This window comes from Lepisma saccharinum, chromosome 4 (assembly GCF_977018435.1).
Source record: "Lepisma saccharinum chromosome 4, izLepSacc3.1, whole genome shotgun sequence".
NCBI lineage: Eukaryota > Metazoa > Arthropoda > Insecta > Zygentoma > Lepismatidae > Lepisma > Lepisma saccharinum.
The window spans coordinates 6956341-6983965 of record NC_139232.1 but is presented as its reverse complement, the minus strand read 5'-3'; the positions used below and the strand labels follow the sequence as shown (position 1 = coordinate 6983965).

General features: G+C 39.6%; 1 protein-coding gene across 1 annotated transcript in view; it reads right to left on the bottom strand.

Annotated features, from left to right (window-relative positions):
* Positions 1-20773, bottom strand: part of AstC (Allatostatin C) — an 80618-nt gene extending 59845 nt beyond the window's left edge. Inside the window, exon 1 of the mRNA XM_083121559.1 lies at positions 20638-20773. Coding sequence (XP_082977685.1) covers positions 20638-20709 — 72 coding nt within the window. The 5' untranslated portion in view covers positions 20710-20773. The remainder of the gene's footprint in view (positions 1-20637) is intronic.
* Between the last annotated feature and the right edge of the window lie 6852 nt (positions 20774-27625).

The following is a 27625-nucleotide window of genomic DNA, read 5'->3' as shown; positions in this document are numbered from 1 at the left end:
CTCTAATATAGTGATTTTCGGAGGTTCACTATATACGCCCCTGCATAGTACCCATCAATACAATAAAACTGTGAGATGGAATGAGCGTTTTCTTTCTCCGAGTGAACTTTCATCAAGGCTCTTGCCTACTTAATCAGAGGGTCTGTGCACGCCTATGAATGAAAATGATGTTGAGACGAGACGAGACCGTGGAGTGTCTTTCTCGTCTCGAGGTGCATATGCGTGTTCCGTTCTCGGGTTCCAAATACCTGTCTCGTTTTCGTCTCGGTTTTTAAAGATCCGCCTCGTTCTTGTCTCGGTCTTTTCTCGAGACATTGGCGCAGCAATATATCTTAGGGCCCTGACCGAGATTAGAATGCGAGGCCCCAATCCGTTCTTTAAATTTGAAATTTCAATGTGGATCGATGTAAAAATCTTCATGCATACGCCAGCAAAAGTATTATCAAATTTACATAATAAAATTACTGATTAAAATTATATTAAATAATTTCACTTAGCCTAAAATTGTATTTTTCTGTTTTTTATTGAGCTGAATTCGACCACGACTTCTAAAGAATCTAGAGATAAGGTGATGTCGTGATCTACGGATAACAAAGAACCTGGCAACCGTGGCAAATGGAGGGTTGAGTAGCTTTACTGTACTCCTTAATTTTGTACATTTTATAAAGTTTTTAGTGATATATGGCGAGCATTCTAACGCATGGACAACTGTAAGTAGTATAGCACTACGTAGAATAAGAATTACTCTCCTAAATGCAGCATTGATAAAGAAATTCAATCAATTTAGCTCGTTCCAGTGACCCACGCGGAATGTAAACAAACAATATTGCCAACCACTGCCAGGTGTTAGTAGTACTATTGGGGCGTTTCAACGCAGTACTTAGTAGGTATCCTCTTTTTTTATCAATTGAATATCACTTTTTGACATATTTTGACAATTTTTTGTCGATGTTTTAGCGTTTAGCGATGTTTTAGTACAAATTTTCACTATACTCATTTTTCCCCCACTCGTACTTGGTAGGTATATTATGATCTTACGTGATACAACTTAACCTATCCTTTTTTTTACGATTATTTAATTTTTTTTACGATCCTAAGTGATATAACTTAACCTATTATTTTTTTATTTATGCACTGTTTGAACGTCATCATTTGAGGATCATATTTTGTAGGTATTTTTTTTTATCAATCGAATATAAGTTTTTGACATATTTTGACAATTTTTTGTCGATGTTATAGCGTTTAGCGATGTTTTAGTACAAATTTTCACTGCACTCATTTTTTCTATTTATACTTGGTAGGTATATCACGATCTTACGTGATACAACTTAACCTATCCTTTTTTTTACGATTTTTTAATTTTTTTTACGATCCTAAGTGATATAACTTAACCTATCATTTTTTTTTATTTACGCACCGAACTAACCTACAAGGGACTCTGTTTGTTTTAATATTTCAGTATTATAAGGTTTTCACAAATTTTATATAACCTAAAATGTGTTGGATGTTGATTTTTAGTATGTGGCAATTTTTTATGAATTTTAAAACTGCTCTGTGACCCTCTCGTTCTTCACGTCGTAGGCGAAGGACTTCTCCGCAATCAGGATGACACTGCATAGGGTATCCTCGGGCAAGGCGTCGTGGAACTCGCAAACACCCACTCTACAAAAATTCTACTATATGATCTTTCACTGGCTAAGCTAACCTACAAATAGGAATTGGCAGCACTGACTTATAAACCCACTGGGTCTTCTTGGCATGTTTTTTCATGATGTGTTGCCAGGCTATTGGGCATCTTGGCGTATACAATGTATATATTTTGAGAGGGGGGTTATAGCTTTTTATGCTGTACGAATACTAAAAACTTGACAGTGACAACCAACAGAGTAAATAAACCTACATGCAGAAACTAACAACACTAGTTTCTGACAGTGAATTTGAAATAAAATATTAAACAAAATACATGAGTAAGCACTGTGATTACAAATAATACCAGTGTTATGCCCCCAACTCCAACTGGGCAACTGGGGGAAATAATTGTACAACAATTTGTACCTAATTGTACAATACTTGTACCTAATTGAGAGAGCCTTCTCGTAACTTACTTCATGCACAATTTATATGATTTTACAACTGTGAAAAGAAAGCATATGTGTTCTGTATGCACATATTCATTCTTATTTTTCGAAGTTGAATGGAAGCACGTGTTTTTTACGCTCTCGTAATACTGACCTTACCCCAGTGATTTTAAATTGCTTCCATCCGGTTTTTTTTTTCTGTGCTATTTCCGCGTGCACGCAACATTCGCTTTCAATAGTTTAATGAAATACAGAAGGAGTGTTAGTTTAGCAGGCTCCGAGTTTTACAATTTATTAAATTAAACAATAATTTATGTAAGAATATACTTGTACTTACCGAACACAAAATAATAAAAGCACATGTGAATCTTTGCCTGCGTTCATGTTATATGACGACTGAGTAAAAAATAATGTTGACTCCCCGAAAGATAAAAGTTCCTGGTTCGACATCAGATGCATGCAAATTTTATGTTTTGCTCTCCAAAATCTTGATTTCTATGTTTGTGCTATTTGCCATACAGCAGAGGAGAAGAGGGGAGAGGGGAGGGGAGGGGGTACTATTAGCGCCATCTATTAGCAAACAATAGAAATAAAAAAGTAGGGTCAAACTTTTTCAACACCCAAAAATTTTAAACGTCCTCGTTTAGTAATACGATCAGCAGAAGACGTTTGAAAGAGTACTCTTAGTCGAGAAAGCTAATTGCTAGGGCCCATATATTGCTAAAATGTTCTTTGATTTGCATATTTCTCATACCGCCATATGTTGTTCTAGTTGACTTCTTCCAAAAAAAATGCTAATTAGCGAGAGTTAATTAAGCAAGGCAAGTAAAAGAAGCAAATAGGACAATATGTGGCGGCGTGGAAATATGTAAAAATTCGACTCGATTCGAATTAAAATTGGAGGATATTTTGCATTTTTTCCCTATAATGTACAAAACATTTACCGTACATAATCTTTTCCATTTACACCGGTATAAAATAAGAGGAATGTGTGACAATATCCATATTAATTAGGAAGGTATGTTGTATGCTAGGTTAGCTAATTGCGTCTTCTACAGCTTCACTGTATAGAGGAAAGATGGAAAAAGAGAGCTCTACAAAAACTAACGCTCTTAACAATATTGTACGCCCCGTGAAAATTATATATAAATAAGGCATAATCGTATTATCTGCTTTCATGTCAGATTTTACCGACCTGTGAGCTGTAGTGTTTAGGTGACAAGCGGCTCGCTCAAATATAATACCGTTGACAATATTGTACGCCCCGTGAAAATTATATATAAATAAGGCATAATCGTATTATCTGCTTTCATGTCAGATTTTACCGACCTGTGAGCTGTAGTGTTTAGGTGACAAGCGGCTCGCTCAAATATAATACCGTTGACAATATTGTACGCCCCGTGAAAATTATATATAAATAAGGCATAATCGTATTATCTGCTTTCATGTCAGATTTTACCGACCTGTGAGCTGTAGTGTTTAGGTGACAAGCGGCTCGCTCAAATATAATACCGTTGACAATATTGTACGCCCCGTGAAAATTATATATAAATAAGACATAATCGTATTATCTGCTTTCATGTCAGATTTTACCGACCTGTGAGCTGTAGTGTTTAGGTGACAAGCGGCTCGCTCAAATATAATACCGTTGACAATATATTGTACGTATATTGTATTGTATAGGAGACTAGAAGCATATAATTTGGCGAAAAAAAAAACCCAAAGTAAGGTCATAGAAAATAGTTAAAAAAAGTGAGCAATTATATTTTGCATTGCACAGCATTTGGTATTAAATAACATACCCCCAAAAAATCTCTGCATTATGCGTTCTGAAAAAAATTGCCCTACGTGTCAAATTACTGTGTCAAGTAAAAATTTTCAAAAGGCACTGTCGTACTTGTGTGCCGGGAAAGCGAATATGTGCGACCAAACTGTGCTCTAAGTGTGGAAAAAATTTTTCTATTGACTACTTCAAGCGACACCAGCTTACTTGCAAGAGCACTGGAACATCTCTACCGCAACCTTCCAAGCGAAAGGTAGAAGTAACCTCCCTCGATGCATCGCCACCTACCAAATGCGTCAAGCTGACGAAGAAAGCAGACCGAATTGCGTTTGAGCATTTATTAGAAGACTTTAACATAACATCAGACAGCTTCTGCGATGTGCGTAGTTTTCTGGAGAGCGAGCGAGCTAAGATAATATCCATCCTCAACGATGCATTGGCTACATACTCCACTAAATTCTATGCCGTGCTATGCTGCAAGTATAAGAAACTGTCTGATGAAATACCGGTCTTTTTTCACAATGGCTCGGGATATGATTTCCATCACTTGGTTACACATCTAGGGTACGACAATGCGAGAATCAATGTCCTGGCGCAGAACGAGGAGCGTTATATTAGCATCAGCAAGTGGGTGCCGATCCCCAACTCAAGCAACAGCATCGAGCTTCGGTTCCTCGACTCTCTGAGGTTCCTCCAGGCAAGCATCGATGCTCTTGCTGGGAAGCTCAGAGACGACCAACTAGCCATTACTACATCAAGTTTCCCGAACTTAGATGTCGCACTCATCAGACGTAAAAGGGTCTACCCCTATGAATAGGTCACAGACCCTTCCAAGTTCGAAGAAGAGTTGCTGCCTCCCCAGGATAAGTTCTACAGCCAGTTGAGAGGTTCAGGTATTACCGACGAGGAGTACAAGCATGCTCAGTCTATGTGGGTTGAGTTGGGTTGCCGAACTTTCGGTGATTACCACGATGCATACCTGAAGCTTGATGTGACGCTTCTAGCATGTGCGACGTTTGTTGTGGTGGGATCATTGGGGGAAATGTGATTCTCCCAATATGTCATCTGACTTACTAGCATATGCGATACGAAGAACAGGTGTGTATGTGACTTACTAGGGTTAGGCTCATGGTAATGAGGTCCTAGTAGCTGAAACGTTGTCGGGGTATTTTGCAATTTTTTTCAAATATGAACACGTTAAACTGGACTGTCTCGGATTTTGAGTTTTGTATTCGCCCCCGAGAAAATTCTATATAAAATAACATACCTGAAAATTATATTCACAGTAGATTCATTTTTTGAGTTTTGTAATTACCCCAAGAAATTCTATATAAAATAACATACCTGAAAATTGTATTTACAGTAGATTGAATTCTTGAGTTTTTGTATTCGCACACAAGAAATTCTATATAAATAACATACCTGAAATTCTATTTACAGTAGATTGAATTTTTGAGTTTTGTAATCACTCCAAGAAATTCTATATAAAATAAGATACCTGAAAATTGTGTCGCTATATACTAGACTTTTTGATTTCTGTGATTTTGGAGAAAGCAATGGCATCCACCACCAGTTTCAATCGTAAAAATGATAAAACTGAATGTGTTACTTGTGGGAAGCTAATCTCAAGGAACAATTTATCGGTACACAGGGCAAGATGTAGCAAAACAGGTTCGAGAATTAATTGTTCGTTACCTTCTAAGCCCTGTGCTCGATGCGGAAAGATGATTAGCATTACAAATTTAAGTAAACATCTCAAAATTTGCAAACCATCGACCGGACAAGCAACATTGAAAAGGAAAATCGATAATTCAGAAACGGAAGCTTCCACTTCCAAGCAAATTAAATTATCTAATGAACGCAAACCAATTAGATCTGCATTTAACGACCAACTCCAGGATTTTTCAATTAAGTCAGAATCAGGTCGTGACATTCTTAGTTTCTTGGATGAAACGAAAACATCTGTACTAAATATTTTAAAAGATAAACTTGAAAACAACTCTATAAAAGTATACGTTGTTCTGTTTTCTGAATACGAGAAAGTTGATGGCACAACGAGTATTTTTTATCATCGTACAAAAAACCAGACTCTTTATTTGGCGGACGTCGAAAATTTGGACAACTTCTATTATAAAGTTTCCAACGAGCTGGTTAAGAAACATGACGATTTCGAGGCTAAAGGGTCGGGATGGTCTCTATGTGGAAGTCCTCACACGTTAACTGTTTACGTGAACCAATTCTCGCCTCTTTGCGCTTCCAGCTACGTTCCTCTTCCACCGAAGATTCAACACAAGAGGGCTGTGTTAAATATACAGAACAGCGATAAAAAGTGTTTCCTTTGGTGTATATTGGCTGCACTGCATCCTGTTCATTGGTCAAATCATCCAGAACAAGTTTCTAATTACAAACAATACGAGACCGACTTTCAAAGTGTAATGTCTGACATTGAATACCCGGTGACATTGTCGGATATAACAAAATTCGAAAATCGTGCAGGAAAACGCATCGCTATTAATGTGTATTCCTTCACGTCAGATAAATATCTTGTACATCCCGTCAGGATAAGCGATATCAACGATGATGATGCTCGTGTGATTAATCTCCTTCTCATTTCAAACGAGGATGTTCATCACTACACGCTAATTCGTTCACTATCACGTTTGGTCAGAAGTCAATCAACCAAGCATGAACATTGCATCGAAGTTTGTCCGAGATGCCTAACCACGTTCGACGATCGTGACCGACGTGATCATCAAAATCTTCATAGTCGTCAAATTGCTATCGAGAAACTTGCCGAACATAAAATTTACTGCGGTGACAACAGACCAACTTGCATGTTGATGCCGAAATCAAAAGAGGTCGAAGAATTTAGGATGCATAAGGCATTGTTCGAACATCCTGCAATCATCATTGCTGATTTTGAGTCTTTTCTCAAACCGTTGTCGTACTGCGAACCAGACCCCGAACTTTCATCCACAACACCGTATCAGTTGCACGAAGCCTCGAGTTTCGGATATGTTGTCTTGCGACAGGATAGGATAGATGAACCGTATGTTTACCGAGGACCAGACGTAATCAAACATTTTTTTGAAAAGATGGTTGAAGAGGTTGAGACCATTGGCAGCCTCTTACGCGAATCGAAACCAATGCTTCCATTATCCAGCGATGAACTTCAATCTCACAATAACATTGAAACGTGTCCGGTGTGCGATCAACGTTTCGCCGACGAGAACCGGAAAGTATTTCACCACAATCACTTCACCGGAAACTACATCGGTGGAATCTGTAACACGTGTAATCTAAAAATCCAAAAACCTACGTTTGTCCCCATATACCTTCATAATGGCAGCGGTTACGACTTCCATATCTTAATTCGGAATCTTGGATATGATAGACAAAAGATAAATATTCTAGCAGAGAATGAAGAAAGGTACATCAGTGTCAGCAAGCGAGTATTGATTCCGGGAACAAACGAAACTGTGGAGATGAGATTTTTAGATTCTTACAGATTTTTATCTGCGAGCTTGGACGCTCTTGCAAGCAAACTTTCGGCTGAACAATTTAGAATAACGAGAGCTAATTTTCCCACCGTAGACATAGAAATGATTAGACGTAAAGGGATTTATCCTTACGAATATGTTAGCGATAATTCTAAATTTAACGACGACACTCTTCCACCTCAAAAAGAATTTTACAGTCGACTCAGAGAGAAAGGAATCACGGATGATGAATACGAACACGCGCAATGGATGTGGGACAAATTAGGATGTAGGACACTCGGCGATTATCACGATGCCTACTTGAAACTGGACGTGACAATACTCGCGGATGTTTTTCAAGCATTCAGGAAAACGTCGGCGAATATTTACAAATTAGATCCTGCATATTTTTACGGTCTCTCGGGCTTAGCGTGGTCTGCCATGTTATTACAGACAAAAATAAAACTCGAATTGATACCGGACGTGGACATGTTATATTTTATCGAGAGGGGGATACGAGGTGGAATGGTGCAATGCGTACAGAGACATGCAAAAGCAAATAACGTTCACATGACAGAAGAATACGATCCTAACGAACAATCGAAATACATATTTTATGTGGATGCAAATAATTTATACGGACATGCTATGATACAAAAACTTCCTTACGGCGGGTTCGAATGGGTGGATACCACTTCCATTAACATTAATAATTTCAACGACTGTGAATTTGGCTTGTTTATAGAGGTGGACCTCGGATTCCCCGACCATCTACACGATTACTTCAAAGATCTACCTCCTGCACCCGAACTAAAATGTTCGCCTGATTCAAATCAACGTAAGCTTCTGTTAACATTGGATAGGAAAGAGAGATACGTTCTCCATTACAAAAATCTTCAATTCTTAATTGAGAAGGGAGTTCAAGTAATAAATGTGAGAAGAATAATGAAATTCAAACATTCCGAGTGGTTAAAACCTTACATTGAAAAAAATACGTATCATAGAACACGCGCCACGTCAGATTTAGATAAAGATTTTTTTAAACTCATGAATAATGCTGTTTACGGAAAAACAATGGAGAATGTCAGGAAGCACGTGGACGTGAGATTAGTTCCCGATTCAAATAAATGTAGAAAATTGATAGCATCGCCGACATTCAAATCACGAAATATATATGATGAAAACCTGGCCCTGTTTGTGATGGATAAAAAAATAATCAAGTTCAACAAACCAATCTACGTGGGGGCGACGGTTTTGGATTTATCTAAACTGCATATGTTTGAATTTCATTATAATGTCATGAAACCCTTCTATAACGAAAATATAACACTTTTGTACACGGACACGGACAGTTTTATTTATTCCGTACAGACATCTGACCTCTACAACAATTTGAAACAACCGAAAATGATTGATCATTTCGACACATCTTCCTTCCCTCAACCAAACAGATTTGATCTCCCTTCTCGCAATAAAAAAGTGCTTGGTAAAATGAAGGATGAATGCAACGGAGAAATCATTCTGGAGTTCGCCGGCTTACGTTCCAAAATGTATGTGGTGAAAACAGAAACCAGCATCACCAAAAAAGCCAAAGGTGTTGGTAAAAATACCGTGAAAAACAAGCTTGTGTTCGAGGATTACATCAATTGCCTCTATTCACAGTCGAGGATTCTACGTTTGGAGACAAGGATACAAAGCGTAGACCACGTGCTTACCACAAACAAAGTTAAGAAAATTGCGCTGGATCCGCATGACGATAAAAGATGTATTTTGTCTTGCGGAATCCACACGTTGCCTTGGGGGCACTGTCGTTTAGAAATTAGTAAAAATTGTAGGCAATGCAATTGAAAAAAAAAATAAACTTTAACTGTCTCACATACACAATAAATAACTAGCAAAGGACAATGAATCTTTTTGGTTTCCGAAAGCAAACAATGGAGACTGTACACCGCACGACGACAGATCATGAATTTCTACCTTCCGTGTTATCTAAACTCAATGGTCTGTTGATCATTCACCTCAACAGCATTTGGACGAAATTGGATGACGATGTGGGCAAGATGTTTTACGTCTTCAATAACAATTTACATTTCTACGAAATTCCGATCGACGGGAAACTTCGTATCACCGTGAATCCGGAAAACGTAGGCGAAATCAAAATATCTACCGGCAAGAACATTTTTCGAATGAAGCACGACAAGATGCTTTCTAACATGGCGTACGATGTTTCAGCAGGAGATTGCCTATACATGGAACTCCTCGGAGATTACGACAAACTCGTTCCTCTCTTCGTAGAATTACGAATCGTCTATCCTATTATAAATAACCGTTAACCAAAAATGCCTAACGACATTTTCGGCCACACCAAGCGTGTAGACCACGCAGAAGAGATTCTCATGTTGGACATTCGAGTCAAAAAGTTGAGGAGCGATTTGATCGCTTTGCAGGAGACCTTAAACAAAAGTTTAGAGTCGGAAATCGCTACGCTCCAAACGCAATGTCTCGACCCCATTCTGAAAATCGATTCCGAACTGAAAACACTCATAAAAAATTATGTCGACGTACCTTCTTACGACAACGTTCAAAATATACAGTTGAGCGTTGATTCGCTTCAAAATGATTTGGCCAAATTACAGCAATTTCAATCGAAAAATGAAGATTTGGAAAAATTGAAACTCGAAATCGAAGAACGAACTTCCGCAATCGAAAAGAATTTCTCTGAACTTCAAACCGTCGTGAACGACATCGACGCAGAACGCTTGCACGTCGTCGTTTCCAAATTACAAGAAGAATTCACCAGCACGTTGGAAGAAATTAAATCCAAGTTACAGACTTTGGAAGATACCATGACGAACCTACCATCGTCAGACGAACTGCAGGTCATCGGTAAAAGCGTCGCGAACATAAAAATTCAATTGGAGGCCTATCAAGATTTCGAACACATTCAAACCACCATCGCTACGCTTCAGGCGTCTTTGGAGTTGATCAACGAAGAAATTAAAAATATTCACGCTGAAGCGAGAGCGTTGACAAGCATTCAAGACACGTTGAGCACGGTTCAGCAGAAGATCGAATATTTAGAAAATTTGAACGTCGAAACGAATCTCGCTCATTTTCATCACGTACTCGACAACATACAGGGTGACTTGGAATCGTTACGGACGAGCGTGCCTTCGAGCGAAGATTTGGAAAAATTGAAAACGGCGGTGACGGCACTATCCGATTCGAACGACATCAAAAGTTCATTGAGCGATCTCGAGAGTAAAGTGGCCAATCTCCCCACCTCCAAAGAATTGCACGCTTTGAAAAGAAACATATCTCGAATGCTGAAACGACTAGAAACGGAAACGGCGAACGTGGAACAGATTCGAGACGAAATTAGTTCGCTGGTGTCGACGCTGCCCACTTCGCAGAGCGTCGCCGACCTTCACACGCAGTTTACAGAGATGCGAAGCATCGTGAACGATCTTACCGAGAAGAGCTCGAAATTGAATCAAGTCGAGAACCTTCAGAACATTGTCGTCAACATCAGAGATCAAGTTGGAGTGCTGGAATCCACGCAGGAATCGACGCTGGCTTCTTTCGGTGCCAAGTTGCAAGAACTCAACGAAAACTACAAGCAGTTGAACGTGGAAGTGAAAATCAAACCGTCATTTTCTGCCGTAACGGATACCATAGTCGAGCATTTGCTGCCCATCGAAAATAAACTCGGACAAGTTCACAGTAATCTGCTCGGCGTCGACACTAAATTCGCTAAACTGCATTCTCTGCAAGCCATCGAAATCAACAGCATTCCCAATCAACAAAGAATCTCCACGTTTGTCGAAGGTAACAAACTGTACATGTTACATCCTTATCATCCGTACTACAAGTTTCTCCTCGATGGCACGATTCAGATAAACGAATTTTCGTACTGGTCTCACGGTAGAAAAGCTAGCGTTCCCACCATGACTTTGATATCGAATCGTGGTGTCCAGAAAGCAGGAAACATTCCTCTGGCACGTTGGAACGAAACGCGCAACATATATGAAATACACGAAGACGAAGATCTCACCGTTTTCGACGTGAGTGCCGGCGATAAGCTGATCATTCAAAACACGAGCGAAGTGCCACCCTCTTTGAATCCCATCACGCTTGTGCTTCTCTTGAAACGTAATCTCTAAAAAAAATGTCTAGGCAAGCCATCGTCGAAGAATTGCATAAACCTGCACGCCGTAACTACGAACGTTTGGCTGTGGTAACCAAGGGCATCGACGACCTCTGGCAAAGTGACCTCGTGGAGATGAGTAGCGGCAATTTGAAAAACGTACATAAATGGAACAAGGGCAACAAGTACCTCCTCACCGTCATAGACACATTTTCGAAATTCGCATGGGCTCTACCTTTGAAGGCGAAAACGGGAAAATGCTTCACGGAAGCATTCAAATTAATTTTTCGCGAAAGCGGTGGCAGACGACCACGGTTTCTGCAAACGGACAACGGTAAAGAATTTTACAACGCCGTATTCCAAAAATTTATTCAAAAACACAAGATTCGACATTATTCGAGCTTCAGTCACATCAAAGCCAGCATCGTGGAAAGATTCAATCGAACCTTGAAAACACACATGTGGAAACGATTCACGCTTCGGGGAAATTACAAATGGGTCGACATCCTGCCGGAACTCGTCGACACCTATAATGATACGGTACACAGAACGATAGGCATGAAGCCAGCCGACGTTACCAAGTCCAACGAGCAGCGTTTAATTTCTACAGTTTACTGTCCAAAGTACACACCCACGACAAAAAAAGCTAAATACAAAATTGGAGACCAGGTGAGGATCAGCAAATTCAAACGCACCTTCGAGAAGGGATTCACAAAAAATTGGAGCACGGAACTCTTTACGGTGGTTCGAGTTCTACCCGGAAACCGACACACGTATATAATAAAAGATAGTAGCGGCGAGATTTTGAAAGGAAGATTTTACGAAGAGGAACTCTCTAAAACGAAACACCCCGACACGTACCTCATCGAGAAAGTATTGCGTAGGAAAGGTGACAAACTGTTTGTCAAATGGCTGGGACTTCCAGAAAAGAGTTGGATCGACGCGAACGAAGTGATCTTGTGAGTACGTGGAACGTGGTGAAGCGTCTACCGGATCCGGAAAGTCAAACGAAGAAAAAGAACGGCGAATTGCTTCCCGACAGCATCCGCTGTCTGATCGTAGGTCCTTCGGGGTGTGGAAAAACGACACTGCTCGTGGACAATTTTCTCCTTGCACCGAATTGGTTAGATTGGAAGAACAGGCACCTGTACGTATTCTCGAAAAGTTTAGAGCAATCCAAATACCAGCAACTGATGAAACTGTACGATGGTCTGGACATTGCAACGTTCGCCTCGGAAATAAAACCACTCGACGATTGTCGTGAAAATTCAGTCGTTGTGTTCGACGATGCCATCCTGGAAAATCAAAATGAAATTCGCAACTTTTTCACGCAAGGTCGTCACAAAGGAATGGATTGCTTCTACCTAGCTCAAACGTTTTCCAAAATTCCAAAACAGTTAGTACACGACAACGCTAATTTCATATGTTTGTTTCGTCAAGATCACACCAACCTCAAGCATGCGTACGATGACTACGTAGGCGGAGACATGAACTACAATCAATTTTCGGAAGGCTGCTCTACTTGCTGGAACGGTGACGATTTCGGATTCGCTACGATCGACATGACGAGGAAACCCAACGACGGAAAATACAGAAACAAAATCAACGACTTTCTAAACGTTGCAACGTTGTGAGAAACGACGTATATAAATAACGTCATGACGAAACGAAAAATCGAAGACGAAAATCTCAAGCTTCGCGATTACCTCGCGAAACGCTTCAAAGGTTGGAAATCCGAGAATCGCGGATTCTACGAAGAGAAGAAACGTCAGGATCAACCCGTGATCGATGCCATCAGCAGTCTAGGTAAAGAAATTAAAAGTGTCACGGAACAAAATAAAAATTTGATTAATGAACTCGTACCGCTCGCAGCTAAAAGTTACGCCGTACCCACACCCATTTCGAGCATTCCTTCGACACCGTTCGAACTGAAGGATGCACCGGCACGACGTCGAGCCATAGGTAGCACGTCTTCGGATAAAATCGAGTTGGGACCTTTGGCACGAGACTACCTGAGCACGGGGAAATTCGACAAGGATGAAGTGTTCGGATTGTATCCCAGCATGGAAACCAGCGAAGGCGGCGGTGTGGTGTGGAAGATTGGGAAATCGAAGGTGACCTTCGAAGGCAACGACATTAAAGTCAATTTAGGCGACAAGGATAGTTGGAACAGGTATCCGGGTACGGTGGGACTGTGGGAACTCGTCGCCAAAAAGCAGCCGAAAGATTACACCGACGAAGATTACCAAAGTTACAAGGAAATTCTGATCATGACGGATGCCTTGTACCAGAACAACGACGCCTCGCAGAATAGGGTGAAATCGAGCAGCGGCGAGAAGTACAGGAATCTCATCAAACCGATTTGGAACCAGGTCAAAACAGGCAGCGGCGTCAAACGCTACAACACGTTACCCAAAGAATTCGTTTGGGTGGACGACGTGAGGAAACTCGTGGACCGATTGTTGGTGATAGCCGGCGAAGAGAATGCAGGCAACCGTAATTTCTACAACGAGAAGGTTGGCATCGTGGACATGATCAGCACGAAACTTTCCAACTTCATCGTGAACGACGACAAGGGCATAGGTTACCTGATCAAAATCATCAACACGCTGCCTCCGAAATTTTGGAACGTGGCCGAAGGAAAAGGACTCGTGAACGACATCATCAACAAGTTACCTTTCGAGATGCATCTACCTGGCTACCAGTACTGCGGGCCGGGTACCAAACTCGAGAAAAGATTGGAGAGAGGAGACAAGGGTGTGAATCCGTTGGACGCCGCATGCAAAGATCACGACATCGCTTACAACACTACGCAGACGGATCTGGATGCACGTCACGAAGCAGACAGAAAGTTAGAGCACGCAGCTTTCGAAAGGTTCGTGAGTAGAGACGCATCGTTGGGTGAACGAGTCGCCGCACTGGGTACCACCATCGCCATGAACACGAAACAAAAATTGGGGTGGGGTATATAAATAACATGCAGTAAAAAAAAACAACATGGCTTGCATAACTGATTTGCCGCACGAGCTACTATCTAAAATATTCAAGAAAGTAGTAAACGGAGATGTTAATAAACTTGTAATCATAGCAAGAACAATGCCGGAATTTCGCATCCCTTGTGAAATGGTTCTCAAGGACCATCTTCGGGAGATCAGCGGCCTGAGGTGCGGTGATCTCAACATTCTGCTTTCGGCTGCAGGGGAAAAATTGAACGAGAGGTCGGACGAACTGTACGAGGCGATGCAGGGAAGAAGATGGTATACTGATGATTGGTACAAGTCTATGCAGGAGAAGGAAGATATCCTTACGCACATCCTCGCGTTCTCCGAAGCACGGACTTTCTTCCTCTGTTAAAAAATCTTCGATACAAATCGTGAAAAAAAAAAACTTGATATATAAATAACACACATCGTGAAAAAAATAATCTTCGGTATATATAAATAACACACATCGTGAAAAACAATTAAATTTCTCTCTAACACTTTGAAATTTTTATTTGATATGACGACCGAAAAAATAAGTGATCTCCAAGCATTAAAACAAATGCTAAATTTGTCAGTCGAGTATGTAAAAATTCAGGAATTGGAAGTCGACAAACCTTACACGATAACATCCGGTTCAATCGTTTCTACCCAGTATGGTCCCAAGGTACGCCTGTTGCTCAACGCACAATACAGTCTATTTTTACCAGATCGATACGCTAACATGTTATCCGACGAGAAGCTATCTATTTTAATCGAGAACAAAACTCGAATCGTGTACAAGGGGACAAAGGAACTTCTTGGCAAGAAAACAAAGCACGTAATAGAATTTGTGTAACGACTGCGAGGCCTTGAAAATATATAAATAACATACCGTAAAAAACTACACAAAAAAATCTCAGAATATATATATAAATAACATACCGTGAAAATAACACATAGAGCATCAACATGAAGCCCAAGGGTGTCGTGTACCAGATACCATACTCCAATCTTAAAAATCTAGGTGCTCTTGATGGGTTACTCACCAAGAAACAACGCGAGAAGAAACGTTCTTGCTTGTCGAAAGGACACGGAATGAAATTGCTGCTCAGCACACCTCAATTGAAAAGATTGCAGCGTTCGCGGAAACAGCAAAAGATCGGAGGTTTCATCTTCAGCATCCCGGCCATCCTGGCAGCATTGGGGGCCGTTGGAAGTTTGGCCGGCGGAAGTGCTGCCATCGCGAAAACCGTCATCGACTCGAAGAAGAACAAGGCGGAATTGGAAGAACAGAAACGTCACAACCTGGCCATGGAGAAGAAAAAGGGGAAGGGCGTGATGAGAAAGTTTAAAAAAAAGAAACAGAAGCACTCACCAACCGAGACATTGAATCTCTGATCGAACCGTTACAAATCAAACACTTCAGAGGAGTTTTCATGTCCGACTCGTTACCTTCAACCGTCAAAAGAAGAGAATGCGGGGTAGTCAACTTGGACGGTCAAGAAAATCCAGGCACGCATTGGATATGTTACCACAAAAATGATGATAAAGCATTCGTTTTCGATTCTTTCGGAGGTGTTCCACCTACAAATTTAGTCTATTATCTGAAAACGAACAAAACCTCTATATACTACAACGACGAACGCATTCAAGATTTCGGAGACGTGAACTGCGGTCATCTCTGCCTCTCCGTGCTCGCGTTTCTCTCTAAAATAAATAACCCTACGGTCGAGGATTTCCAGAAAGCATTGTGGAACCTCAAACAGCATCACTAGGATGGGCGTGTTCCATCTCACGAGCGAATCTTCAATCTTGAAACTCACGCTGCACGACGACATCGTCTATCCTAAATCCGTGGCTCTGCGTGCATTCTACAGCATGTACCTCATACCTAACGTCACCCAGCACAACAACAAAATTAGCGTCGGAAGCGAACACATCGTCGTCACGCCAGGCCAATACAATCTTTCCACTTTGCAAGCTCAATTACCCAAAGGCACATATCTTTCTCAAAATTCGGTCACGCACAGAGTGGAAATCCTATCCGCGACGGAGACCGTGGACCTGGGCACCATGGGAGAACTTTTAGGTTTCGAGAACAACACCAAACTCGAAGCTGGCATCAAGCACGTAGCAACCAACATTCCTAAATTCTTGGCCATAGAGACTCTGAACGTACACTGTAACGTGGCCGAAGGTATGATCACGAAATCTTCGGACGGATTGTTAGGAAGTCATAAGCAGACGGGAATCATAGCCACTTTCAAACCAAGTTCCGAGTTCATGGAACCGATCATCTACACGCCCTCTTCGCCGATCTATTTTCCGGTATGTCGCAACCGCATAGACGACATAGAGTTGGTGGTGACGAACGAGAAAGGAGACGTGGTGGATTTTGCAGGTGCCACTACGACGGCCATCGTGGAGATCAACGTATAATAAATAACCATACATGTAAAATGGAGCAAATCGAAAGTTACGAATTGCAATCTTTCCCTCCCAACCGTCGCACGTTCGCCAATCTCAACGAGGCGAACAGGGAGATCGAATACGATGTGGACGTAGGCGATGGGTTCATTCATCCTCACAGAGCGGACCTCTACCTTCAATTCGACGTGGTGAAGAAGGAAAGCGGAGACGCGTTTCCCGCAGCAGCAACCTTGATACTCGTGGACAACTTCGTGCCTTACCTGTTCTCGCAGGTGGAGGTGAGGAAACACAACACCGTCATCGACAGAATAGATTATCCAGGCATCACGTCGACGGCAGTGGGAACGTTGAAATTATCCAAAACGGACGCAGCGTACTACCAGGCCGGGGGATTCGAAGCCGGGACCAAAATATCGACGAAAAGTCACACGGTGCTCTTTCCCATGCGTCTGCTGCCTGGTTTCTTCTCGGACTACAAGGAGATCATGTGGAAGGGAGGACTGAGGGTCACGTTTCGAAGAGCGGCCAACGACAACGACGCACTGATGCGATACGCTACTTTGGGTCCAGACGGCACCACGCCGATAGCCAACACTTTTCCCGAAGCGGCGAAATGCGTCATCCGGAGCATGGAATTGAGAATGCCGGTGGTGGAATACGAAACGAACTACGCCCTCAAGTACAAAGCGGAGATCTTGAAAAGTCCGCAGGTGTTGATTCACTTTCACGGTTACCAGTGCGTGCAGAAGATGGCGTCGGGAAGTCACATGGAATTTCGACGTGACGACGCAGTTCAACAACATACAGTTCGACATGCCAGATTTCGTCGTAGTGCTTTTTCAGACCGGGCGCGATAACAATCAGGAGAAAGATTCCAGCAAGTTCGACGACTGCAAGATCAAGAACGTTTATCTAAAGAATGGACGCAACGAAGTGTTCCCGCGCGAGAATTACAACCTCGACGTGACCAAAGACGATTACCTCAAACTTTACGAAGCTTACACGGCTTACAAACGCGTGACCGAGGGAAGCGTGGACATGTACTACACGCCCAGCGAATTCAAAGCCCGGAGACCCATGACCGTCATCAACACATCTAAGAGGAAGAAGGTTGTGGTCAACGATCGAACCAACATCAAGGTCGTCTGCGAGTTCCACGATGCCTTGCCCGAGGATACCCTATGCAGTGTCATCCTGATTGCGGAGAAGTCCTTCGCCTACGACGTGAAGAACGAGAGGGTCACAGAGCAGTTTTAAAATTCATAAAAAATTGCCACATACTAAAAATCAACATCCAACACATTTTAGGTTATATAAAATTTGTGAAAACCTTATAATACTGAAATATTAAAACAAACAGAGTCCCTTGTAGGTTAGTTCGGTGCGTAAATAAAAAAAAAATGATAGGTTAAGTTATATCACTTAGGATCGTAAAAAAAATTAAAAAATCGTAAAAAAAAGGATAGGTTAAGTTGTATCACGTAAGATCGTGATATACCTACCAAGTATAAATAGAAAAAATGAGTGCAGTGAAAATTTGTACTAAAACATCGCTAAACGCTATAACATCGACAAAAAATTGTCAAAATATGTCAAAAACTTATATTCGATTGATAAAAAAAATACCTACAAAATATGATCCTCAAATGATGACGTTCAAACAGTGCATAAATAAAAAAATAATAGGTTAAGTTATATCACTTAGGATCGTAAAAAAAATTAAATAATCGTAAAAAAAAGGATAGGTTAAGTTGTATCACGTAAGATCATAATATACCTACCAAGTACGAGTGGGGGAAAAATGAGTATAGTGAAAATTTGTACTAAAACATCGCTAAACGCTAAAACATCGACAAAAAATTGTCAAAATATGTCAAAAAGTGATATTCAATTGATAAAAAAAGAGGATACCTACTAAGTACTGCGTTGAAACGCCCCAATAGTACTACTGGTGTTATTTGGAGCAAGTTGCTACCCGTTCGACATATCAGAATGATCTCCTGCCTGGAGTATGTTAAATCCATATCAAGACAGGAACTGAATGTGCAGTGTTGCGATTAAAATGTGCACAGTTATATGGAACAGACGTAAAATATGTTTTAGCTTCCTCAATGTCCTAAAATGAGACGACTACTGCCCGGATCATTTGAGTACTAAATATTTGACTTAAATCTGAAAAAAACAAAACAATATTTTAAAATTTTATTGCCTACAAAATTAGCCTTTTCTATTTTTCCTCACTTCAAATTATTACATTTTTTTAAAAAAATAAGGCCCATGGTACACGAGGCCTAGGGCGGTCGCCCACTTCGCCCATCCCTTGCTACCGTGTCGAGATATAAACAAGATAAACCAGCAAACCACCGTACAAACATTTACAGCGAGTAGAGGTCAATGAGGTCAATGAAGCAAACGTTTCCTAAAAATGTTTATTTTTCGGCTTGACGCTTAATTTCAACTCTAAAAATGATAGTAAAACGTTATTTTATTCTGAATATTTAATTATGTAACTATGCATCACAAGTTCACAGTTTCCAATAATGAATTGACACTAATTACTACAAACAAAATACACGCCTTATATATATAAATAGCCAGGTATCCGCTTGGTGTTTCTGAAGAAGTTCGCTGAGTAAAGTAGATATGGTTGAGGTAAATACTTCAACTAAGATACCAAATAAAGTTTCAACAAAGGTGACCAACCTATCTCTACCTTCTTTGGTTTGACAGAAATTATGATAAAATTATCATTTACTTCTGTAAAGGATTACTTGAAAGTTCCTTTCCTTTTATTATTATTATTATTATTATTCATTTGCAATTAATATTCTGAGCTTCAAGGTTATTAGAAAATACCGGCTTCAAATTGCTTAAACTGAATTGGTATTCTTATGATGTGTCGCGCTAAAATGAAAGTCAGAGCTTGTCAATCAAGATGTATAACGGTAGGGATAGCAGCCCTACTTCTATCTAACCTTGGTCTATGTCACCACTTGTTCCTCACTTTTCAAGAGAACCTGAGAACTCAGCGAATGACCAAGACAAATAATATCATTGCGGTTTAATCTGGATTGAAGTTTCAGCATCTTTGATCTCTCGAATTCCAGATATGAATTTTGGCCTCTCTTCCTTATACTTGCTGTGCAGAAATGGAGTCGCTCCTTTCATACAACTGTTTTGTTGCTAAGTAATTTTCCCCGATGATACATGGCCAGGTTATTAAGCAATACGTATATAACTTAATCTTTAATATACGCGGTCTCGTACATAAGTGTAGGCGCGATCTACTTATTCTACATTTACATGGAATAGATAAATAACACTCCTAACAATAGTTCACCTTCCATGTTGGTTTCCTAAGTGTTTTGTCTTTCTTCTTTATGATACATTTTAATGTATCATAATTGGATTGTCATGTTAGGTGCTGTATCCGCTTGCGCAAAGCCTTCGATCTGAGCTGCTCGAGGCTAAGGTTACTTCACCAGAACACATCTCCACGAGCTAAAAACAACGGAAAACATTCATAAACATAATCTTTACAAACGATGCATTAGTTTTCATTTTATAGCGGGGTATTGAGGCTATAGGATACAGTCAAGTTATTAAAAGTTGACTCCACAGCTAATCCTGATTTTTTTTAAATACCACAATTGTCTTTACATCGATTCAGCCTACTATAATATGTTACTGAAAAGATATTAAAAAACAAAACAAATACAAGCAACTCTATGCACCAAAATTCTTAGAAATGACTTACATTTTCTAGTTCAGAAGCTGCCATTTTGGACGTCAAGGATATCACGAAGATATCAGGGAGAACAGTTCGCATTAGGACTCTTTACTATTCTGAGACATGTCCTAAAATCGAACATTTTGTCGCCGTAGGAATTTGCTCCATTTTGCACTGATAGCGAGCTATGGTATGTTTTCGAAGCGATGAAAGAGCGCAATGGTGCATAACTCGCGTAGCTCTTATGATAAATTGTGCTATCTACCACAAGTAACTAAACAATTCATTCACCAGAAAAACTGCTCAACCACCAGGCTTCGTATGAACTACGACAAACCACTGAAAAAGCAGTCTGTTTTGTTCAACACGCGAGAGCTGAACACTGACGAAACTTCCTGTCAGGCAGCAACTGCTGAAGGCCAAACACTTGTCCAGTGCACCCGAGTTTCGCAGGATTTCATCCAGGGCAGGGGGAGGGGGGAGCAAACTAGACATTTCCTCCAGAACCAAGGACTTAATTAATTGAATTGTTTACCTCTTGATTACAAGGCGACGACGCTACCATACGCCATCGGGGATGCCCTTAGAACCAAGAACGTATTTAGGGGGGGGTGTCCAGGTGGTTCGAACCCCGCCCCCCCGAAAGACTTACCAAGTAAATAATATGAAGGACTCGGGTGCAAACATGGTAAGGGACGTTTTGGTAATTTTTGAGTTACAAAGTAAAATGTGCCATCCTTCAATTTTCGAGTGAAATTTCCATGTCATACAATTTGCATTGGACTCAGTGAAGCCTTCTGAAATGGGTAAACACAACACGAAAATAATTTATGTACAGTATAGCTTCTAATAACCATTTTTCTTAATGAACGCAGAAATGACCAAAATGTCACTTACCATGTTTTACACCCGACCCCTTCATATGTAGTAATAAAAATGTACTTGTTTAGCATTTGCTGCATAATCGACGATTATTTTTCGCTGTGAACTTATTGGAAGACAAGGACTGTATTAAGATCAGTGGCGCAAAGGAGGCAGGGGGACATTGTCCCCCGAACCTTAGGCGGAAATCAATTCTTACTTTATGTCGTTTCATGTTGCATCTACATGAAAGTTATCCATGTCATTTGTAAAGAAAATAACTATGTATATTCGAAATGCATTTATCATGTGCCACGCCATGAAGGCGTATGGGTGCGTGGTGGAGTTAGTGAGTAGCAGAAACTGAATTCCGGCTCATTGTTTTATTATACTGCATTGTTTATGATATTGTAAACAAACTGACATGTCCGATATCACTGCCTGTATATGCAAATAAGTGATTCATGGATGAAATAAATCTTATCTTATCACTTTCTTGATCACGGTCTAATGTGGGGGCGATGGTAGTTGTTGGACAAGATACGCCCCTAACCTCCATAGTTTCCTCCAGGTACTTTATACGACGCTGGGTGGACGCCGGAGCCTCTTCAACTGGTGGACAAAATCCCAGATATTCCTTACCAAGGATCGAACCCGGGTCTCTCGCATGGTAGTCAGCAACACTAACGATTTTTTTTTAAGGAATACCCCTATGCCGTAGTATCCCCTGTTATTCACATTTTCTCAATTTTCTCGTATATGCCAATTTTCTCTGTTTTCTGTATTCTCATTGGGACAAACACAAACATCCATGTTCAAACCAAACTAGAATTTGGGAACTCTGACCTCTTGTGTTGTGCTAGCCACTCCGACACGGAGGTCGACAGTAGTTTAATTGATGCTACTATAAACTCAAGAAAGTATGAACCCCCCTCAAGCAGATTTGCCTACACTTAAAACTAGCTCAACATGCCCATATGAGTTTTTGCTCAAGTGTGGAACTCTGTCTAATCCAAGATTTTTGTAAAAATGCCCTCGGGAATTTTTCGGAAAGTATGACCCCCCTCAGATTGATTTGCCTACACTTACAAAAGGCACTTCTGTGAGATTGTTGTCCATAATTCTGTCAAAAATATGTTTTTTTATATTGTATGATATCTTAAGTATAGTAACTGCTATAGTGCCCTAGCATGTATAGATTTCAAAATATTAACAATTTTGTTAATATTGCACTTTTCAGAAAATTAGGCATTTACAGCTTAAATATTGCATATATCAGGAAAATTATAGAGACAAAAAATGTAGAGAATCATGCCTAGAATATGCCTACAAAATTTCAAGTCTCCAGTACTGATAGTTTTTGTAAAATCTCAAATTAAAAAAATTATCGATTTTACAGTAGATGGAAAATAGCGGAGCTGGATCGCCCGGGCGAGTTGTAGCCTTTTATGCTGTATATTTTAAGGTACCTTCACGATAAAGAGATTTTGCATTTCATATCAGCTAGTATTGTGAGAGTGGCGGAAGAGTGTGGGTATGTTGTTGCAGTGCTCCTCATATTTTTTTAAAAAAAACACAAAAATATAGCAGATTTGCATAAATTGAATTATAGGTTTGTTTGATTTAATATACAGAATTTTTTAATATTCATATCAAACATATTTACACACACACCCACACACACACACACACACACACACACACACACACACACACACACACACAAAGCACACTGCTGAACCCAACTAATATTTTTTATTAAGCATAGAATTTTGATTTGAATCCCAAGAAATTTTATATAAATACCAAAGCCAAAAATATTAACACTCATACATACATACATACATACACTAAATATAGAAAGCACACTGCTGAACCCAACTGATATTTTTTATTAAGCATAGAATTTTGATTTGGACCCCAGGAAATCTTATATAATAAACAACAACAAAAATGCCTAATCAAAAATATTGTAATCAATGCAATAAGAATATATCCAGCCCCAATTGGGCTAAGCATCAAAAGATTTGTAATCCAGACAAATGCAGAACTCCCACAAAAATTTGCCCTAAATGCCATTGAAAATATAATCTGGAATATTTCACATATAAACACAAAGGTACTTGCTCTGCACAGTCATCAACATTGCCCCCACAACCATCTACATCTGGTCTGAAAAGGAAGCATGAAACACCTGTTAATGCTGGACCGGCAAAGCAGCCACGCTATGAACCCATCCATAGCAGTTTTAACGGCCAATTAAGGGATCACCGTTTTGTATCAGAGCCAAGATGTGGTATTAAGACTTTTTTGAACAGTGTAAATCCTGATGTGCAGGCAATTCTAAATGCACAAAATGGCTCTTATAAGCTGTCCCTCAAATTGTTTTCACAATATAAGAAGCCAAATGGCACAAAATTTACACAGCCCCACATAACAGAAACTGTACCGGTATATTCAAATGCAAATTCAGACAAAATAATAAGCAGTTTGATAGATCAATTGAATATTAAATACTCTGAATTTGCAGCAAAAGAGTCTGGATGGAGCCTATGCGGATCTTCACACAAGTTATATGTTAATATTTCTGAATTCAACCCATTACAAGGTTCCACTTATGTGCCATTACCTGCCAATATCAAAAACAAAACAGCCGTGGTTAATATAAAAAATAATGACCAGAAATGCTTTTTGTGGTGTATTTTAGCTGCTTTGTATCCAGTTTCAAGGCATCCTGAGAGAATAACTTATTATAAACAATATGAACACAATTTTGATGAAGCAATGGAGGGTTTAGAATATCCAATGCTTGTTCAGAATATTGATAAATTTGAAAAAAAGGCCAGGCACATCAATGGCAAACAATTATCTATTAATGTATTTACTTGTTCTACTGGCCGTGACAATTGCTTGATAGATCCTCTCAGAATCAGTACACTTGATGATGAATCTGCTATTCCGATTGATCTGCTCTTAATTGAAAAGGATGGCACAAATCATTACACTCTGATACATAATCTTGAAGCTTTAGTCAGAACACAAATAGACAAAACTCATAGAATATTCAAGTTGTGCAGAAGATGTTTGACTGTATTTGATGGTCAAAAAATGGTGAAAGGGGTTCGGGAAAAAAATGCAGAAATTGCTAAAAACAAGTTAATTGAGCATCTGAAATACTGTGGCAACCATAAACCTGTTCATATGGTGATGCCAAAGCCAAGTGAAAATGCAAAATTCAAAAGGATTGAAGCCTTGTTGGAACACCCATCATATATAGTCTGTGATTTTGAATCAAATCTCAAACCTCTTGCATTCTGTAGCCCAGATCCTGATGAATCTTCAATTACACCATACCAGCTACATGAACCTTCCAGTTTTTATTATGTGGTTGTACAGGGTGGTGTGGTTAGTAAAGAATATTTATACATGGGAGCAGATGCCATCAAAGAATTTGCACATAGAATAGAAAATGAGTGCATCTAATGTCCTATTAAAATCAAAACCGATGTTGCCTTTAACAGAGAAACAGATTGAAGATTTCAACAATGCAGAAAAATGCCCGGTATGTGATTCTGAATTTTCAGATATAAATATCAAGGTGAAACACCATTCTCATACAGATGGTAAATTCTTAATGGCCCTGTGTAATAGCTGCAATATTCAGATCCAGAGACCAAAATTTGTCCCTATATTTTGCCATGGTGCATCCAATTATAATTTTCATCATTTGATCAGGTACGAGGGGTTTGACAAGCAGAATTTAAATATTTTAGCTGAAAATAATGAGAAATATATTGCCATTAACAAAATAATTAAAGTTAATGGTGTTTCTATTCACTTAAGATTTCTTGATTCATACAGAATTTTATCGGCTAGCCTGGCTACACTGGCCACTCAATTATCTGATGATCAATTCAAAATCACATGTGCTTTGTTTCCAAATCAGGACCTGAAATTAATTAGGCGGAAGGGTATATATCCATATGATTATGTTACAGATTTTTCTAAATTTGATGAGTGTTCTCTGCCACCACAACAAGAGTTTTACAGCAAAATCAGAGCATCTGGAATCACTGATGATGATTATCACCATGCTCAATTGATGTGGAACAATTTAAAATGCAAGACATTTGGTGATTATCACAAGGCATATTTAAAACTTGATGTGACCCTCTTAGCTGATATATTGCAGGCATTTAGAAAATCTTCCATGCAAAATTATAAGCTGGATCAATGTATTTTTACAGTGCTCCGGGCCTAGCATGGTCTGCAATGTTTTTAAACACTAAAATGCAATTGGATCTGATCCAGGATCAAGATATGTATCTGTTTAATGGAACAATGTATAAGAGGAGGCATGGTGCAATGTTCTCAGAGATATGCCAGAGCAAATAACAAATATATTCCTGATTATGATCCAGCACTGCCATCAAATTATATACTGTATGTAGATGCAAACAGCTTCTATGGTTATGCTATGATGAAAAAACTGCCATATGCAGGCTTGAATGGGTTGAGGATTTTAACATTGAAGATCTTAAGAATTTTGATGACAGTAATTATGGCCTATTCTTAGAGGTTGATCTGACAATTCCTGATAATTTACACAACATATTTTCTGATCTGCCCCCAATTCCCGAGGTTAAGTGTTCACCTGGCTCTAAACAGAAGAAATTGATGATGACTCTAGAGCCGAAACAGGATTATGTCATATATTACAAAAACCTCCAGTTCCTGATGAAACATGGTGTTCAAGTGAGCAAAGTTGGAAAAGTTTTGAGGTTCAGGCACTCAAGATGGTTGAAACCATATATTGATACAAACACAGAGCTTCGAACATCTGCAATGAGCCAATTTGATAAGACCTTGTTTAAATTGATGGTCAATTCAGTTACTCTGCCAATGCCCTTGGCCTTTTTGGCAACAGTGCCACTACATGTTTCAACACTGTACATCTTGGCTCTTAACCCAGCAAATGCCACAATAACATCACCAAGTGTCTCATCTTTTAACTTGCCAGGCACCTTTTGTTGTGGTGTTTAATTTTTGAATGTTCACTGGTATCAAAATATTTAAACAATTCAGGCTGTGCATATCTTGATAAACATCTTCTGTTTGAATATCAAGAACAAAACTATCTGTGTCCATGTACATCAGTTTTACACGATCCTTATAAAAAGGGTTCAACACATCATAATACAATTTTAACATATGTAATTTGGCCAATTCCAATATCACAGCCCCTACATAAATAGGCTTATCAAACTTAATCTTTGTTTTTTTCATGTTGAAAAGTGCCTATTCTCATCATAAATTCTTCTGTAATTTGAAATTAGGCCTTTGCAATCAATTTTTTGCTCCGGCTGGGGTCAGTAATTATTTTAACATCAATATGTTTTCTGACATTTTCAATTGTTTTGCCATACACTGAATTGACCATCAATTTAAACAAGGTCTTATCAAATTGGCTCATTGCAGATGTTCGAAGCTCTGTGTTTGTATCAATATATGGTTTCAACCATCTTGAGTGCCTGAACCTCAAAACTTTTCCAACTTTGGTCACTTGAACACCATGATTCATCAGGAACTGGAGGTTTTTGTAATATATGACATAATCCTGTTTCGGCTCTAGAGTCATCATCAATTTCTTCTGTTTAGAGCCAGGTGAACACTTAACCTCAGGAATTGGGGGCAGATCAGAAAATGTGTTGTGTAAATTATCTGGAATTGTCAGATCAACCTCTAAGAATAGGCCATAATTACTGTCATCAAAATTCTTAAGATCCTCAATGTTAAAATCTTCAACCCATTCAAGCCCTGCATATGGCAGTTTTTTCATCATAGCATAACCATAGAGGCTGTTTGCATCTACATACAGTATATAATTTGATGGCAGTGCTGGATCATAATCAGGAATATATTTGTTATTTGCTCTGGCATATCTCTGAGAACATTGCACCATGCCTCCTCTTATACATTGTTCCATAAACAGATACATATCTTGATCCTGGATCAGATCCAATTGCATTTTAGTGTTTAAAAACATTGCAGACCATGCTAGGCCCGGAGCACTGTAAAAATACATTGGATCCAGCTTATAATTTTGCATGGAAGATTTTCTGAATGCCTGCAATATATCAGCTAAGAGGGTCAC